We start from the raw sequence: 15193 nt of genomic DNA, 5'->3' as shown, positions 1-15193 counted from the left end.
AGCAGAGAAATTTCTATGTTGAGTATATGCGGTTTATGCGTGCTAAAATTTGCAAGATTGTTTATTCGTTCCTGTGCAAGAATTCTGACAAATTACATCAAACAGCATCATAAGACAGGTATAACTGACAATGCCGTAATGGTATCGTGTCTGTCCCCCCTACCCTTCCTAGCAAATTGAGCGGGAGAACTCAAAAGTAACAAGAAATCAGTTGTTACAGGAAGGCTGCAGCTCCTAGCAAAAACAAGGAAAAACCTTGGCACCCAAAGGAAATGGTTATTACAACGGGTTGAAAAATACAACATTGCAAGACTGGGTTGAGCCATCTCGGGCCCGTGCGTCTTCTCGATTGATTTCTGGCCATGCAATTCAACGCCGAAAAGGGCATGTTTGTTCACTTCTATGCCTTCATCTTTCTCTTCTTTCTCTTGCTCTTGTTCTTCTTGGATTTGGCCTTGGTGGTGGGCTTGCTCTTGTAGTCAGGAGCTTTGTACTCGGGCACATCGCGAAGCCCCAGCTTTGACAGAACAAGGCAGTAAGAGTCCCAATCGGTTCTTCTCAAGTATTTGAGGTACTTCTTCCTCCTTTGAACCATCTCTTGAAGCCCCTTTCTAGAATGTTTATCCTGCGTCACAACAGGGCTTACACATTTACTTCGCCGAATCAAGATTAAAAAGTTCCAAAAGCATCACTGCATACCACTTCTTTTTAGATGTTGTGGTAAACCATTAAAAATAAATCATAAAAGAACCTAAAATTTTGCATACCTTCTTGTGTAGAACAGCTGACAAATGCTTGATTTTCAGAGTCAGTTGGGCAACTGAAAACAAAATATGGACATATCAGTAATATGCATAATCCACATACAAGGCAGAAAAGCCAACAAAACATATAATGCATTATGCATAAAAATTTTAAACATACGTCAGAGCTACTAAGAGACATCATGAATAAAAAAGAAATAAAATCTCTCATGCCATAGTAACGCTTTTCTCCAGTGACCAAGAAAGTCGAGAACAAGGGATTTACATAGCTGAAAGGTGTTTACTTCCAGGAATATAAGGCCCTATTTGTTTAAGCTTCCTGGCAGCTTCTCAACGTGAAAAGCCAGAAGCTCAAACAAACAACAGACTTCCCGTGCAGCTTCCGAGAAGCTGGAAGCCTAGAAAAACTGAGTTTTATATGAAAAGCTGGAAAGCTCAGTTTTATGAGCTCTTCGTAACTTTTTGAGCTCAGAAAGCTAAACACATCTTCTAAAAGGTAGTGTTGGCTTTTCAGAACCAAAATGCCAGCAACAGCTTTTCAGAAAAGCTCAAAAGTTGCAGCTCAACCAAACAGGCCCTAAGTACAAGCCTCATTCAGATCTAAGCATCAAATAAATAACAAATCAAGCTGAACTAGCATTACAATCGACTTCATAGCATCAATGTTATGAACCAGCTTGCAGTATGTATTGCGCAACCTCACAAAGAACAAAATATAGACAAGCTGGTGACCTGAGGCCCAGAACAAGGGATTTACAAATATCAAAGGTGTTTAGTTACAGGAATATACATACAAGGCTACAAGCTTGCTTCAGATCGAAGCATCAAATAAATAACAAATCAAGCCAAACTAAAACTATAAATCAACTTCATAGCATCAGTATTACACACCACCAAGTTTCAGTATGTATCATTCAACCTCACAAAGAAGAAAATGTATGAAAACAGTGAAAAGGCATTATCTAGTTAAGAATGAAATAATGTGCATGGCATTCTTATTTTCGCGCAGTTGTGGCTGCATCTTTCACAAGTAGAATGAAAGTGGTGCAAGAAGGAAATAATAAAATATTTACTTTGAACTCGTGCAGAACCACAGTCATTCTCGGACATCTTGAACTCGTCCCTCACCCTTTGGAGCTCCAGTTTCATCTTCTCTTCGGATGACATATGGTCTGGATGGAAATACTGAAGAAAACAGCATGCCTTAGCAGTAGTAGATCACATCCTACGACCTCAAACAAGCTATTGAATCATTTCATGTGCAGGAAAAGAAAAAAAGATGGCAAAGCAAAGGGCAATCTCACCCTCTCCACCAACTCCTCCTGCGGAGGCAGTCGCGTGTAGTCTGGTGTCATCTGCCCCCCAAGGCTCAGCATTGTTTGCAGGTGTACCCCCTGACCCTGAACCGTTTTTTCTGGTTGCTTGAGATTTAAGATGCTTTTCCGGATTACAGCGAACTTCGCACCAAGCCGATGCTCCTGCTTCTCCAACTCCACAAGCTTGGCGATCCGCCCCTGCAGCTCCTCGAGCGAGAACCACTCCTTACCGTCCTTGACCGCGCCCGCTGGCCGCAGGTCCCCTAGCCTTTTCCCAAGATCCTCGTAGCTGTAGACCCTCATAAGCGTGGTGCCAGAATCCTTCTCCTCTTCTTCCCCAGCCTTCCCGCCTCTCTCTAGCTCCTTCTTGAAGATGTCCGACTTATGGGACAAAAACGGCGTCGGCTGAAGGGGCTGCCTCTGCTGCGCCGGCAAGGCGCCCTTGAGGCTCCCTCTGATGGGATCGAAGCTGCCCAAACCCTGCCCAGTATTGGGACGCTGGTTCTTGAGCAAGTCCATGAAGGATGGGGTGGCTCCGGGAGTGGAGGGGGAGGCTCCGGGAGTGGAGGGGGAGGTCAGGCCGCCGGATCTGCGGAAGGACTCGAGGGCCTGGCGGACATCGGGGAGCTCCTTTGGAGAGTGGTTCATCGGGATCCGACGCGGAGGGGGCGACCTGGGCGACACGCGGAGGCGCTCTCGGATGTCCTGGAAGAGCGCGGACGCCGAATCCCGCGGCGGCGCGCCGGGGTTGGATTGCGGAGAGGAGGGGAGGGGGTGGGCGGCGTCGGGGCCGTTGGCTGGTGGCGGGGGCGGAGGGAAGGGCGGGTTCGAGGAGAAGAAGGCACGGGGGACAGGGAGAAGGGGTCTTCTCCGGGGGGTGATGCCGCGGAGCGCCATGGCGGCGGCGGCGGACGGAGGTGGAGGGGTTCACTCCCTCTCCCGCTGTAGCATAGGGTTTTTGGGAAGACAAGGCCAAACTCTCCGCAGCGGACGAGTGGAGTGCGTGCGCGAGCGATGTGTGAGAACGGGCAGGCTGAAGGCCGTGCTGGGCCGGGCGCAATCGGCAGGTGAACTGGGCTCGGGCTGAATCCTAGATACTCTCAGCCTGTAGGCCTCATGGCCCATCTAATCAGCACTGGCTGTGGCGGTGGCAGTTCGCCATGGTGTGGCGGTGAATATGCTGGCACGGCACAGGAGGGTAACGTCGCCGGCATCTACCACTACCACCGATCGAGACTCTCCTCCTTCCGTGTCTCCACCGCACATGAGGACAGAGGACCTCTGAGACCTTGCTCCATAGCACGATAGCTAGCGCCAGAACGCATGGAGATGAACGGAGGCACCCAGTGGAGCAGCGGAAGCGCAAAAGGATGAAGTGGAAAAAGGTCATATACGCTGGTATAGCGCTGCAGAATCAGAAAGCATGTGACAGTTCATATGACCGAAATAAGAACGCCCGTTCATTTCACTTCACTCATTATTCCATCATCCATGTATCTCGAATCCAACGCGTACTCTCACTAATCCCCTTTTCGTAGGGTGTGACTGCATCTAAAGTTTTAGGATTTTCTTTCCCTTATCGTAGCTGTACTCGGAGTACACGCCCACATCATCATCAGGTTTATCCTTCTCCACGTCATCAGAAAGACGCCAACATGGCATGGGCACAGGCCACCTGCAATTCAATGCAAAGAAAAAATGATAAGAGTATCGCATATGGACGAACTTAATATATAGCAATATACCCACCTGTTTAACCTAGTTGCGGGATCCTTATCTGTTTTCCAGAAAGGCGTACCAGAGGGATCACTCTCAGTTTCTCCAGCCTTACTGTAAAGAATACCATTAAATAGATTATGGTTCATTCAAACTGCCTCAAAACCTTAAAATGTTCAGAAAAATTAAAATACGTGATGCACACTTGAATACCTTCTTAACTTGAACGATTCTAAGATCTCACAGATGTTCCCCCATAACAGGAAAGGGGTTCCTATTTCCTTATCATAGAAGTTCATGCCAAGAACATCCCCATCCAGAGTAACAAGGGGGCCTCCAATCCCAGCCTAGCAAGGTGACATGGACAGGTTATGATTTCTATTCCAAATAGACATTGCTAGCCGACTGACGCGAATCCAACTATATATTTACTCACCATGAAAAGTTTTAGGCAATAAAAACACATAAGGTTACCTTAGTGATTTTGCATGAGGAACGCACGAGGAGGTCGCAATCAAGTGTGCCGAAACCAGCTCCCCACCCATAGCCATTAATGCACCTGATTTGAAGCAACGCCCTACAGCTGCTACCTTGTAACAATTGGACCAAGAAAGCCGAGTATTTGCTGGACGGATACCTTGTAACAATTGGACCAAGAAAGCCGAGTATTTGCTGGACGGAGATCACGGCGGTCCTCGACACTGACACTGACTAGAGCAACATTGTAATGCGGATCGTGATGCTCTAATTTCCCTTCTACGCACTTCTTGTTGTTTGGAAGCAATACTTCAATCTGAAAATGATACAGTGATGACACTTAAGCAGCAAGTTAAAGAACAAGCAATCGCAGAATAATGAGCACTGACCCTCATGTTTTCAACAATCTCATCCAGGCCACCAGAATTTCCAATCAAGCTTGCTGATGTCAAAATAATTGGAGATCCATTCCATTTAATAAAAAAACCCGTGCATGCAAAAAACCTTTTTCCTCCTGCACCAGATTCTGGTTATCAGCTAGTTGTTATCAAAACAGAGATGAAACAGTAAATGGCACAGCACTATAAAATCTCCATTGAATGAAGCCAGCGCGACAACATTGCGACGTATGCTGCAAGCTGCTTTTCCACTAAGTTTTCTCCAGACACCTTTACCACACATATCACCAAAAGTCTCTTCAAAAGTATTGACCAAAATCGTTCTGGCTGAGAAATATACATTTTAGGATAGTTGTTAGTGGTACATGAGAGCTATAAAAGGTCAGCAAATTTAGAAAAGCTGACTCACCACCTAACATGGTTGATGGTAACTTAGGGTAACCCATGGAGTCCAGATCTAACTGTTCCTTGTTGAGAAGACTTCTGTGTGCTGGTGCAACAAGGTCGGTGATCAGCGCTTGCATATACTGAATTATTGATAACTATATATGGCAAGTAAATTCACGTAAATTCTGTAAGTGCATAATAATGATCAGTATGTAATGTTAGTATATTATGATGACAGCCTGAGCAGCAATCCACATTAGAAGTTGGCGTGCATGAACATACCCAAGAACATAATGTACATGCATTACCTGATAAGCAGAAGTAATATAAGCATACTAGTGAAAGAGCCAAACTAGTTGATATAAATATGTAAAAGCTAAACTTACACAGCTTCTAAATCTATCATTACAAAGCTGCAACAATTTGCACGATACCACAATGTTAAGAAGCATCAAGGAGTGGCTGTATGCTCACCTTCTTGATAGCTGTTAGATTTACCACCTACGGGTGCTCCAAACCTGCAGAAAAATATAAAAGTTACTTGTACCCAAAAATAAAATGGACCAAAGAAGTGTTTTAATACACAAAATGGTGCCAAAACCTACACATGTAGAATCATAGGCCAGGAACAAGATAGAGGAAACAGGACCTGAACTCCTGAAGTTGTATGGATATAATAAATGTTTCATCAAAACATGACCATAATGCCTTCTAGTGTGCACGTTTCAATAAGAACATACAGCTCCAACAATGGCACAAGAAATATGACAAATCTACTAATCTAGCACAGGGCAACTGTGATACATGCCTAAGGACAGCAAATATTTTGGTTGAGGTTCAAAGAAACAAGTCAATATTAGAAGTAAACATTGAGAAACTGCAAGGTGCAGATGCCAAACAAGATAAGAAAGAGCAACAGATGATCCAGACTATCACATACATATGCTGTATGGAACGCAAAAAGGCTCACCCTGTAAGCTCATGTAAGGGAAGGGGAAGTGAGGTGGAATGGAGTAGGTGAACCAATGAAGGGCATATATCAATTAGACGTACCCGTAAACCCTCAAACATTCTAACGGCACCTGACCAGTCACCTTTTGCCAGGATGTCCAGTAACACTCCAGACGCTTGGAAATAGTGCTCCATGGTAGGAAAACAGCTCTTCCAGGAACCAAAAAAAGGTTCATGCCAATAAATTTCCCATCAAAAGAAAAAACTGATCCACCTTCCCAAGCCTAATAACACAATAAAGGTGACAGGCAACGAGGGTTACATTTGAACAAAATGTAAGTGGTATGGAACAGTTAAATACAAAATAAAATCCAGTTTTATTGCCTACATGCATATAATAAAAGAAACAGAATAAAATGGTCTACCTCTGAGGTTTTACTGTCAAGATCTTTATCATCCTTAGATACCCTTAAATCACCACCCAGTTCCACACTCCTGGCCATTAGATCACCAGAGAGACCACGCCCAACTACATATGCCTTACCATAGGGCACAGATTCCAGCACACATTCGAAAATTCCAACATGAACATCAATGAAGCGACGGACGTTGACAACAGCAAAGTTGTGATCTAAATCATATTCAGCCAAAAAACCCCTGTACACTTCCTTGCCTTCATGGCACACTTTAATCTACAAAACAATAATAAGGCAAGAAATGATCACATAATGATCAGAAGCAAACAAAATAGTAAATGATGAATGTCAGCGCCAACCTTTAAGTCATAATAGTATTCATTTGTTTTACCATCGAAAGCTCTAGCCAAACTTGCAGAAGTCAGAAACCTTGTAAGATAAGGCCCATGGCGTGCTATAGCTATGCCCGAGCATGAAAATAAGGTTATGTCCCCTACAGAAGATTGCAACTCCATTCATTTAACTGGTAGTGTTTCAATGTATATTTGTTGGAAAACTAAGAAGACTATAGCAGCATATATAATCACCATTGCACAAGGAAATTGAGGCAACACTTTTACGAAAGTCTGATTTAACACCATCAGATAGCTCAGTGCAAACATCTTGATTAGAGTCCTCATCAAGCAAGCAACCTAGTTGAAGAAAAGAAAACATTAAGGCAACTGCGAGTGCTCAAAAACTGTGAAAATGTGTGTGTGTGTGTGTGTTTGGGGGAGGGGGGGGGGGATAGCAGACCTGAGACCCACTCAGTCTCGCAAGCTCTTCTGTTCTTATGAGAGCTTCTAGCGAGATCACCACCATCTCTCTTAGTTTTCCGCATCTTTTTCAAGGCTGAAGCAGAACCATTTTAGAAATATAACAAAGGGGCAAAATGTGGGGTCATAAGCAGTAATAAAGCAAACAATGTAAAAGTATAACCGACCAACCATCAAAGGAATGCTAGCCTTATGTCAGGCCTGAAAGACCAAGGTTAATAATTTAAATAGGGTCCCCAAAGAAGGTGGCCAAAGAGCATAAAATCTTAGCTCAAGTATCAACTATAGCATGGAGTGCTGACATCAAAATGCCTGTGCACTCTAGACTGCTACACCTGATGTATCAGAAGTATCTACCAGCTAGTCTACTCGTTAGTTTGGTCCAACTGTATTTAAAGTATCAATTTGCTCCCCAAATACATGCATCAATGGTATTGTGGAGCAAAGGGCATTACCACAGACACCTAAAAGAAAAGAGCTCACTTAAGCCCATATTTGTTGGTGCAGGTTGTAGTATACTGGTGTTTTAAGGTAGTCAAGACTAGGCTTTACCTTCCATCGGACAATATGCAATATGTTTCTGCCACTATTTAGTCTAGACCGGGCATAAAAAACTACCATATAAGCAGTCAAACAGCCATATATGCAGCCACACAGATGAAGAACTTTCTCACTTTTAATATTTCCTCGTCTGCCGAGAAAAGGCCATGCAAACATGTAGAGAGATTTTGTAACAGAAAAGGGAGGGAGGGGGAACCATGGAGCCTAGCGAGAAACAAGGACATGGCTCTTAATATGCGGCACTGAGATAACAATTCAAAACGAATACTACCGAACTAATCTGAAACTGTGCATAGATTCTTTGACCGGATTTCTAAACAAACGTTGTTGAATACCAATATTGTACGCTCAATCAAGCTTTTAAGCCCGAGTTCTCCAATCAGACGGACGCATGTAATCGGCTGGATGTACCTGGAACAAACACTGCTACACCCCGGTTGCCACAATACGTGGGGCACAGGGTGGGATTTCGTCGTTCCCCTCTGCCGGCGCAAAAAAAGAAATAGGGGCAGATCTAGGGTTTGAGGTGCCTGAAGGCGGGGAAAGGGATAGAGGGTCATGCACGTACCTTAGAAGGCGCACAGCGGTGCGGAACCCCTACCAGGATCGCCCGGAGAGGGGGGGAGGGGGCGGCAAGGAAGGAGATGCTTTGGGCCTGTTCGGTCGACTGAGCCAGGCTCCAACGGGCCAGGCCAGTTGCATGCAATTGTAGCAGATTGGTTGCATGCATGCACCTAGGCCCCATAGAACAGCTGTTTGGTTACCTGCCTTTCTTTGTTTTCCCGTACCGAATGTCTCACAGTCCGTGTTCGTGTGCCGCGCTGCATCAGCTCGCCCTGGCTCCCGAGAAACGCTCAATTCTACTGTTTCCAGCGGGCCTAGCTCCGGCTGTACCGCATGGCCAGGGCCTGGCTCGAGCGATGGACCAGGAAACCAATCAACTCAAACTTGCATCTACAGAGCCTGGCTACAGGAGAAGCATGCAATTTGTGCAGTTGCACTATTGCAGGATGAAGAAACCAATTCGGTCTGATTGGTTCGGTTGTCTTCCCAGGTCGCGGACTCGTCGCAGAAGCGCTGCACCCTTCCTGCGCTTTTTTCTCATCATCAGTTGATGGTCCGTGTTCCATTTTCCTTCAACCACGAAACCGGATGTTTGACACCCCGAACTTTACATGCAAATCACGTCCCTCGCTAGTTTTGACGGTTATTTAGCATGACGTGACGTGAGCCCCACATGTCAGATAATATGTAGCAGTGGCCCACATGCCATGTGGCTCTGTTCTCCCTCTCTTCTCTCTCATCCCCTCCTCTTTTCTCTCTCTTCCTCCTTCCTCTCACTCAGCCCTAGAGCGACGGCGCCTAGGGCACCCGAGCCACGAGCCCTCCACCGCCGCCGACCGCGCATGGCCTAAGTCAGCCCTATGCGGCATGCTCCAGCTTCTTCCCGCCTCCCGCGCGTGAAGCTCGTAGCCGACGGCCGTGCTGATTTCCCTCTCCTCGAAGCTGCCCGTGTGGACCTCTCCGCTGCCCTCCGCACGTGCTCGAGCTGCTAAACTGCTGATTGAGGGCTTTGCTTCCTGTGCTGCAGGCTGTAGCTGCTAGATTTGGTGAAGGTAACAAAGGGGAGATTAATTTGACCAGAGAAAGAGAGAGTTGTTGGTTCGTGGGGAAGAGAGAGCATGTGAGGAAGGAAATAGTTGGTGACTTGCTTGCTCTGTAATGGATGAGTAGAGAAGGAATGACATACACTGTAAGAGAGAGCTGTTGTTGTTGTTCGGATTTGGAAGCAGAGGAGGGAGAGATACCGGAGCAGTGCGGCGGCGGCGTGCTCGCACAGGCCACCGCTGTGCCTCGGCGCCCGCGCGAAGCACCCGGTCGGCCGGTTCGGCGCGGCATTCTGCACGCGGCTACGCCACACGTGCGGAGCCCCTCACCCTGTGGTGGAACCGCCCAACTTAAACTGGTTTAAGTGCGCCTAATCGCTGTCAGGATAGCAATTATCCGAAACGCACTTAAAACAGTATAAGTCCGGTAGTCCGTCGAGTGTCCCTAGGACTCCTCGAAACATCCACGACGTGTTCCATAGCCATACATCAGGATCACTTCCACGATGGGAATGTATCAACAAATATTACATTTTTACATACATATCGAGGTGCAAATTATTACAACCATAGTTTGAAGCAAACTTAACAATGTAGGTCAGAGCAGTTCTAAGAGTTTAAAACATAAACTAGTCCAGGTGAAAGTTAAACAACTGAGTTTTATTTCTAGGGTATTATGAGACTCGTAAAAATACCCTAGTTCTTCAGGGCTTCTCCCTCGGTGGACTCCTGCTGTGGTTCTGAAATAGCAACAAAGGATTCCCCTGAGTACGGGGTACTCAGCAAGACTAACCCAACTAACCAATATAAAAAGTGTTTCCGAAACTGAATGATAGTTGTTTAGTGTACTGGCTGACTCACATTTTTGCTGAAAGAGCTTACTATAAGTAAAACCTTAGTTTTATCTTTTAATTCAGATTGAGTTTGTTACCTGACCAATCTAGATGGCGAAAAGAAATATTTTTGCAATCAGTTGGAATTAAGTCATACAACATATTTAATTTCGAAAAAATATTGCATTCACTGGATTACACTACGATGCTTAACGATGATCAAGTGCATTCATAACCAAGAATTGCGGCGATCCGGATCAATTTACATCCTGCAGGAGAATACCCTGACCACCAGCTATGTACAACTGTCCAGGTTGTACATAACGACCTTTCGATTAGCCGCACCCAAAGATTAGGAATATGACTACCCGAACCCAGGGACGTACCCCCACATGGGACCCCACGTCTGGCCTGATCTCCATGTGAGTTTCAGGCTACGCCCCTGCCATTCTCCAGCACGTCAAGCACGGGTACGAAATATTCCCGATCAGAGAGCCAACTAACCTACCGGGCTTTATTGGTCCCATACCCAGTAAGCAACCAGGTGAAACTCACTTGATCAAAGATTAAGACAACGATCGCGCCTTAACCAAATTAACTTAGCAGACAGAACTACCATCTCTAGCTTCTGTCAGCATTTCCAATTTCCAAGCTATTTTTCCTTGACTAACATGTATGACCAAAATTTACCTTAGAGCAAAGCAACCAAGTGGCTTGAAGTATCTAAGCATTGCTAAGCATAGGATAGTTACTAATTAGTGAACAAGTGGCAAAGATGTCCTCTAAACAAGGTAGGATCATGCACCAGGATAGGTTTCAATCAACTCCTAGACTTAATGCGTTCATATGGAAAATAACCAATAATTAGACACATGAAATAATAACTCCAAAGTAGGTAGGTATAGATGCACCGGGGCTTGCCTTGATCTGTAAAAATGTTAGCGTTGTCCGACGGACCGGCTTCACAGGGGATCAACTCAACAATCTCCTCAAACTCCGAAGGTTCTTCAGATAAATCCAAGAATTCCACTTCTGGAGCTTCGGTGTCTACGATTTAGTATATGCAGGAGTTAGAGATGCAAACTTTTGAACACATGACCATACAACTTTCCTTCATGATAAAGTTGCAAGCCAACAAGTGACTATACAACCTATCATCATGATAAAGTTGCAAGCCAACACTAAACTACCCATAAAGGTTAACCCACCATTTTTAATCTTTTTACTAATCCTACCTTAGGCCTTTTCTTTTATTTTTAGAAAGCATTATAAATATTTTCTAATCTCAAAACTTAATTCCTATGGATTAATAATAATTTGTGAATATGAAAATATTATTCAAAATTTTATGCATTTAATAAAGGTTAAGCATTTATTTAAATACCTTAATAAAAAGGCATTAAATAAATACCTAAATTTTATTATTTTTCCTAAGGTTTAAAAATTTTAATACATAAAGGAAAATAAAACAATCCTAACAAAATTGGTTTTACTATTTTTGGACACTTCTAGAATTTCCCGTGATTTAAATGGTGAAAACCGAATTTAAACTATTTATCTACAAAAGGAAAAACCTATGATTATCCAAAACCTCCGGTCAAACTTTTCTTACTCCCCTCCTTTCTACCCCTTCTCTCATGCGTTGGGCCCCTTGGATCGGCCCCACTTTTCCCTTCCTACTCTACCCGCTAGCCCACCCCTTCTCTCTCTCCTTTCCCTGGCGCATGGGCCCCTGGCGCCAGGGTCTTATTCTCCCCTGCGCCCAAAAGCAGGGCGCGACAAGGGGCGGCGCGGCTTGATGGTCGGCGCCCTGCCGGTGACGGGGCCGGGCCGGGGAGGCACCCCCAGGCCACGGCGCACCCGTGGGTGGCGGCGGCCCCCCGGGAGATGGCCCGAGCTAGGCTCTCCACGGCGGTGGGCGGCTTGGCCGGCGGCCGGCCGTGGCCAAGCACGGCGACGGCATACACACGGCCCTCGACTCCTCCTAAGGCTTCCTAGAGACCTATGGACTTACCCAAGACTTACCACACGAAGAGAGGATGGCGGCAAAGAGGAGCTCACCGTGAGCAGAACGTTGACGGCGGGCGGACGGAACGGCGGCGACTAGGAGCTCGCCGGTGGGGAAACTGGAAAAACGGGAAGGCACGATTGTTGGCGAGGTGCTGGTGGAGATTTGGGTGGGAGGAATTGATGCGGGAGGCGGTGGAACGGCAGGAATCGGCCGGCAGCAGTAGCTCGGCCGTGCTCTGCTCGTGAGGGTGAAAAAACAGAGTGACGGGGTAAAAGGGATAAGCGCAACGGCGGGAACAGTACGTATACAAAATTTTTACCGCGTGCATGAGTGCCACCTTGCCTAGCTCGTAGGCTTGCGTGGGTGCGGATGTGGCCCTATGCATTGCGCTGGACGACGGGCGAGAGTGCCGGCGGCGACACGACTCTGCTTCCTATTTGTTCTCCCCCCCCCCCTCCTTCACTCCGAAACTTAGACCTCCCAAATTTGTCGATTTTGAATCCTATGGTCCAAAAGTCTTTTAAGAAAACTTGTAGAAGAACTCAAGTACTTCAATTGATAAATTGGCCTCTACCTGAGATAAGCGCTCTTGGGCCGAATTTTTTAAGTCTCAAATTCGGGCAGAACTGAACTGTACTGAATCCCTTTGATTCAGTTCGCCAGGCACTGTAAGAGGACCATTTGCCCTTCTTTTGACTCGATTTGAGTAGCTCAAACTTGCTCCATAGGGTTCAACCCTCATCTATTTGTGTTCTATAACTAACAAAGATTCCATTTTGCACATGAACCCATATACCTTTTACACTATATTTCCCTGAAACTTGATCCAAACATGGTCATCCACTGCTGTTTCAGACTTAGGAAAAATCACTTCAGCAACTAGGCTGAAAACTGCTTAATTGTCAATTTTGAGTCCCATTTTAAATTTAATTCCTCCACTTTCTCTGGCCAACAACACCCCACTAAGCTTGTCTAAGGACCATATTTCACTAATGTTCAGAAACTTTTGCCCACTTATATGAAAAATTATGCAGAAACCAATTCTGAAGTTGGGTACTCATTATGATTTTCCGAATTGCGTATTTTCGGACGGGAAATAGTAACTCGGTTGATTCCTTTTTCGGTTACATTCTTGAGGGGTTTAAGACTAGAATTAGTCTCCAACTACACGCCTTTGAGTTCTAAACATCCTCAAGACTCAACCTCATATTTTTGCCAAATTTATTCAAATTTGGAACTCCAAATTGCAATTTCGGTCAAATTCGACTTGAATTTGACTTTGAGTCAAATTACCTTCCTTGAGCTCCAAGCTCGTCATTAACTCCTTATTGGCACCCTTAGGCTGTCATTAACATGAGGTGTTACACACCCTCCCGCTCAATGCCGTAGCCCGCGCCGCCCCTCGACCTCGCGTCCTCGCCGTCGCTTCCGAGCTTGCACACCGCGCCCGTGCGTCGCCGGTTGCGCAGTGGCGGAGGCGAACGCATCGACCATTGCCAAGCACGAGGAGCATGATGCCGGCCATGGATGGGGAGAGGTGGAGGCGCGAGGCGTGGAAGCAGAAGTGGAGGAGCATGACACCGGCCATGGACGGCCTCGTTGCTTGCTGCGGAATGCCGAGCGCGTGGACGTGGGGAGCCCCTAGGTGCCGCCGTGGGGGGACCCCAGGCGTCGCTGTCGGGGGCTATTCATGGGGAGAGTGAGGGAGGAGGAAGAGAGAGAGGAGGAAGAAGAGAGAGGGGAGAAGAAACTTACCTGGCATGTGAGGGCCACTACCATCTGATGCCTGGCATATGGAGCCCACGCCACGTCGTGCAAAACCACTGTCAAAACCAGCGAGGAACGTGATTTGCATGGTATTGTGTAGTTCGAGGTGTCAAACATCCGGTTTTACAGTTGAAGGATCAAAGTCAGACTACATCAATAGTTGAGGAATGTGGAAAGGACCTTTTCCTTTGTTTCGTGTGAAGTTTGCCGTGCCGCTGCTTTTCTTTCTCATCATCAGTCCGCTCACCCATGACAGCCCATTGTCTACCCATATGCTTTTCTTTCTTCTTCTGTTTTTTCCTGGCCCATGATGACCCATTCCGATCTCTTCTAAGTCTAAAACATATTTTCATTTGACAGAATGTCTATCTTCTCTTCTATTTCCAATTTGATTTTTATATCTGCACCAAATAATTTTTCTATTTACTAGAATAACTTGTTCTTCTAGATAAACCATTTTTTCTTTCTAGTTGGAACAATTTTAGTTCTCTAGATAAGGGTGAGGCTGCGGATATGCAGTTGAACACATTTTTTCCAATATCGGCACTCATTTGCAAGTAGGTCTCGTGGTCTCGCCATCTTGTTGTTTAACTTGAGATGGGTCAATCCTGTTACCAGGATGCTGCATTTTTCCTGCGTAGTTATCAGTGAACACTACCTTGAGGTCCTTCCACGAGTCGATGGAGTTCTTATCCAAAAATTCGAGCCATGTGAGTTGCGCTGCCTCCATGCAGATGGGGAAGTAGATGAATTTGGTGTCATCATTTTCCCCAGCTGCTTGTCCTGACAGCAAGTAGCACCGGAGCCATTGGACTAGATCCTGCTTGCCATCGTACTTGGTGATACCCAGAGGTTTGAACTTTTCGGATAGAGTTGTCCTCCTCACACGTCTTGAAAAGGCGAGGAACCCGTCAATATCATCTCCTGGGTGTTCGACTTCTTCCTTGCGCTCACGGCGCCGTCCGTCGATGATGGTACAGGCATCACGGCTGGCGTTGATCTTGTTGCGGAGGTTTTCTACTAGGCATTAAAGCTCTGGGTTAGCCCCACGGTGGCTACGACCTCCCGAGGGTTCTGCCCGACTACCTTCAGCTCCAGCTTAGCTTGGTCTGGACAGAGAGCCTCTATGGCTGCTGCCATGTTGACTTCACTAGGATGGGGAGTGTTGGACTGA

At 46.0% G+C, this 15193-nt stretch overlaps 2 protein-coding genes across 5 annotated transcripts; both read right to left on the bottom strand.

The window, feature by feature from the left end:
• Window positions 1-92: 92 nt before the first annotated feature.
• Window positions 93-3065, bottom strand: LOC117841432 (uncharacterized). Its single transcript, XM_034721789.2, has 4 exons — window positions 2069-3065; window positions 1838-1949; window positions 768-820; window positions 93-625 (listed from the first exon to the last, which is right to left on the bottom strand). Exons 1-4 carry the CDS (start codon window positions 2975-2977, stop codon window positions 401-403), a joined length of 1299 nt encoding a protein of 432 aa, XP_034577680.1. The 5' UTR covers window positions 2978-3065; the 3' UTR covers window positions 93-400.
• Window positions 3066-4078: 1013 nt separating this feature from the next.
• Window positions 4079-8509, bottom strand: LOC117841433 (uncharacterized). Of its 4 annotated transcripts, XM_034721792.2 has the most exons (12): window positions 8370-8509; window positions 7221-7316; window positions 7013-7117; window positions 6785-6918; window positions 6435-6701; window positions 6112-6293; window positions 5533-5576; window positions 5081-5161; window positions 4663-4787; window positions 4434-4589; window positions 4271-4355; window positions 4125-4143 (listed from the first exon to the last, which is right to left on the bottom strand). In XM_034721792.2, exons 2-11 carry the CDS (start codon window positions 7303-7305, stop codon window positions 4347-4349), a joined length of 1188 nt encoding a protein of 395 aa, XP_034577683.1. In that variant the 5' UTR covers window positions 7306-7316; window positions 8370-8509; the 3' UTR covers window positions 4125-4143; window positions 4271-4346. The 4 variants fall into 4 exon arrangements, with proteins under 4 accessions (XP_034577681.1, XP_034577682.1, XP_034577683.1 ...); XM_034721790.2 differs by having other exon boundaries at window positions 4079-4143; window positions 4271-4589; XM_034721791.2 differs by lacking the exon at window positions 8370-8509 and adding an exon at window positions 8213-8359 and having other exon boundaries at window positions 4079-4143; window positions 4271-4589.
• Between the last annotated feature and the right edge of the window lie 6684 nt (window positions 8510-15193).

Source organism: Setaria viridis, chromosome 1 (genome assembly GCF_005286985.2).
Source record: "Setaria viridis chromosome 1, Setaria_viridis_v4.0, whole genome shotgun sequence".
In the NCBI taxonomy this organism is placed as follows: domain Eukaryota; kingdom Viridiplantae; phylum Streptophyta; class Magnoliopsida; order Poales; family Poaceae; genus Setaria; species Setaria viridis.
The sequence above is the reverse complement of the archived record's forward strand: the minus strand, read 5'-3'. Positions and strand labels throughout refer to the sequence as shown.

Coding starts and splice junctions, on each gene's coding strand:
- LOC117841432 (XM_034721789.2), bottom strand. CDS start 2,977: ATGGCGCTCCGCGGCATCACCCCCCGGAGAAGACCCCTTCTCCCTGTC. Junction 1,950..2,068: donor AGGAGGAGTTGGTGGAGAGG/GTGAGATTGCCC, acceptor TGTTTTCTTCAG/TATTTCCATCCAGACCATAT. Junction 821..1,837: donor TGGTTCTGCACGAGTTCAAA/GTAAATATTTTA, acceptor TTTTGTTTTCAG/TTGCCCAACTGACTCTGAAA.
- LOC117841433 (XM_034721790.2), bottom strand. CDS start 7,305: ATGCGGAAAACTAAGAGAGATGGTGGTGATCTCGCTAGAAGCTCTCAT. Junction 6,919..7,012: donor CTCAATTTCCTTGTGCAATG/GTGATTATATAT, acceptor AATCTTCTGTAG/GGGACATAACCTTATTTTCA. Junction 6,702..6,784: donor AATACTATTATGACTTAAAG/GTTGGCGCTGAC, acceptor ATTGTTTTGTAG/ATTAAAGTGTGCCATGAAGG.